The sequence below is a fragment of the Athene cunicularia genome (genome assembly GCF_003259725.1).
Source record: "Athene cunicularia isolate RWA chromosome 27 unlocalized genomic scaffold, athCun1 chr27_part1, whole genome shotgun sequence".
Taxonomy (NCBI): domain Eukaryota; kingdom Metazoa; phylum Chordata; class Aves; order Strigiformes; family Strigidae; genus Athene; species Athene cunicularia.
Window position 1 is genome coordinate 2469365 of NW_020799138.1, and position 2095 is coordinate 2471459.

General features: G+C 58.1%; 2 protein-coding genes across 4 annotated transcripts in view; both read right to left on the reverse strand.

The window, feature by feature from the left end:
- The window catches only part of SLC35B1 (solute carrier family 35 member B1), a 9252-nt gene extending 9195 nt beyond the window's left edge, over positions 1–57 (reverse strand). Inside the window, 1 exon segment of the mRNA XM_026864612.1 lies at positions 24–57. Coding sequence (XP_026720413.1) covers positions 24–57 — 34 coding nt within the window.
- A 554-nt stretch (positions 58–611) lies between these two features.
- The window catches only part of FAM117A (family with sequence similarity 117 member A), a 32413-nt gene continuing 30929 nt past the window's right edge, over positions 612–2095 (reverse strand). For 2 of the 3 annotated variants that reach the window (XM_026864671.1, XM_026864670.1), the window contains one exon: positions 612–1829. In XM_026864671.1, coding sequence (XP_026720472.1) covers positions 1490–1829 — 340 coding nt within the window. In that variant the 3' untranslated portion in view covers positions 612–1489. The remainder of the gene's footprint in view (positions 1830–2095) is intronic. The other variant, XM_026864672.1, reaches the window with a different exon arrangement.

Here is a 2095-nt window from a genome sequence, read left to right on the forward strand (position 1 = left end):
CCGCAGCGCCGCGCAGGTCCCGCCGCCCGCCCGCCCGCTGTAAACCGGATTCACCATCTGCTGAGCTCCCTGACGGCCCCGCTCTAGACTCGGTATATATGAAATCCCCAAGAAGTACTTTGGATGCCTGAAATATTTATTTAGTTTCCTTTTAGCTGGCAATACCAGCATCTGCAAAAAATAAACAACAACAACAACCAACCCTCTAAACACAAGACGGGAACTCCAAAGCTAAACGTTCCTCCTTTAAGCTTTGCAAAACATACATAAAATACAAACTTCAAACAGCTGCAAAAATAGTGTCTTTGGAAGAAAATAGAGTTTCTACATCAGATACAAGAAAATAGGCTTCTTCAATACAACCCCGAGCCTTCGCAACAGAACACAAAAATCAAAATACTTTTTGTCATCAAGAGGCTTTTACAATCATGTTCCCATGTTATCGCTTTGCCTCCCGAGGCCTCGTGCCGGGGCAGAGCTGCTGGTGGGGGGGCAACAACTTGGGGCTCCGGCCCAGCTGCGGTCACAGCTCCACACATCCCCTAGAGCCCTCAGGGGGATCGCGGGTTCCATCCATCCATCCATCCATCCATCCATCCATCCACCCACCCCCCAGGGATCCAGCGCCGGCCCGGGGGCTCCAGGCTGGAAAGCAGCAGGTTGTTTCTCTACAGCAGCACCCACCCCCCTGGGGCAGGGCCCTTCCTGTGCTGCCGGTTTTCCCTCGTTTCCCGCAGGCTCCTGGGAGCCCTTTGCCCACCTGTGGGGAGAGCGGAGAGGCAGCTCCCACCTCCGCCTTCACCCCCCTGGTCACCCCCTTTCCCGAGCACGGATCTGTGGCAGCTGCCTTCAGCCACCTGCATCCCCCCCCCATTTAGCACTGGCCACCTTAAAGCTCCGGGCTTGTTTCGGGGGGTGAAGGTGGCCAGGGGAGGCAGGGAGAGGGAGCTGCTGCTTGCCAGCCCTCTCTGTGCTCCGAGGGCTATGAGCCGTCTTCACAGTGCAGCTACACAACTTTTTCTACTCCGATACACCCAGGGGCAGCCGCCCTACAGGTCCCTTCTCCCCTCTTCCCACGGTTCAGCAATCCCAGACAGCTGCAGCGGTGCCAAGGACCCTCCGACCTGAATTCAACCTCATTCCCAGAGCCACAGAGCAGGAGTTTGCCTCTGCTCCCCCGCAGCAGCGCCCGGCTGCTCTTCACCAGTGAAACAATCACACAGGAAACAAAAGACAATTCAACACAGGAAAAGTGCTTTGAACAGGGGAGGCTCAGAGAAACAAGCCCCTCCGGCAGCGAGGAGTCCTGTGGCACGCTGTATTTCACAGTTTCTGTTATCCTCGGGAGGAAGACCTGCTGTGGTTCACAATTCCAGAGCCGCCTCTTGGCTGTCACGTCCCAACTTCAAGGCACTAAAGTCTCCCCAGGCTGGCAGAGACACGCTGAGGAGCCAGAGCTGCTGTTGCTGGCTGAGCTTTCCTAAAGGCTTCACACCACCAGAGAGCTGTGGAAGACGACGCTCTCCTCGGGCTGGCCACGCTTCCAGTGTTCGTAATTCAGCGAAGGAGACGTGGAGACCTCGCTGAAGCCGTCTACTGCAGCGTCCTTCCGCACCCCGAGGAAGGGGCCGGGGGTGGGGGGCTGGCAGGATGGAAACGGGCCCGGGCCGGGGCTGGAAGGAGGCGGAAAACCCCGGAAGAGGAAGCCCACGTTTGGGAAGAGAGGCTTCACCAGGCTGACGGGGCAGAAGGCAGAACCAGTGGGGTTGAAGTGCACTTTGTTCTTATCAGGGCAGGAAGGCTGGAAGGGCTGGTCGGGGCTGGGGGAGCTGAAGGAGAGAGAGGGAGCGGGCGGGGTTAGGGACGGACATGGCCAAGGGCAGTGAGGAGCCGCCGGGAAAACACCTGGAGCTGGGCACCCTGCAAAGAGCCCGACTAAGAGCTGAACCCCCCGGGAGCTGGATCACTCCTCAAGTGCAGAGCAGCATGAGGAGCCTGTTTTGTTTTCATAGAATCCTCTGGGTTGGAAAAGCCCTTGAAGCTCCTCCAGCCCAACCATGACCCCCCCCCCCCGACCGTTCCCAACTCCCCCAGA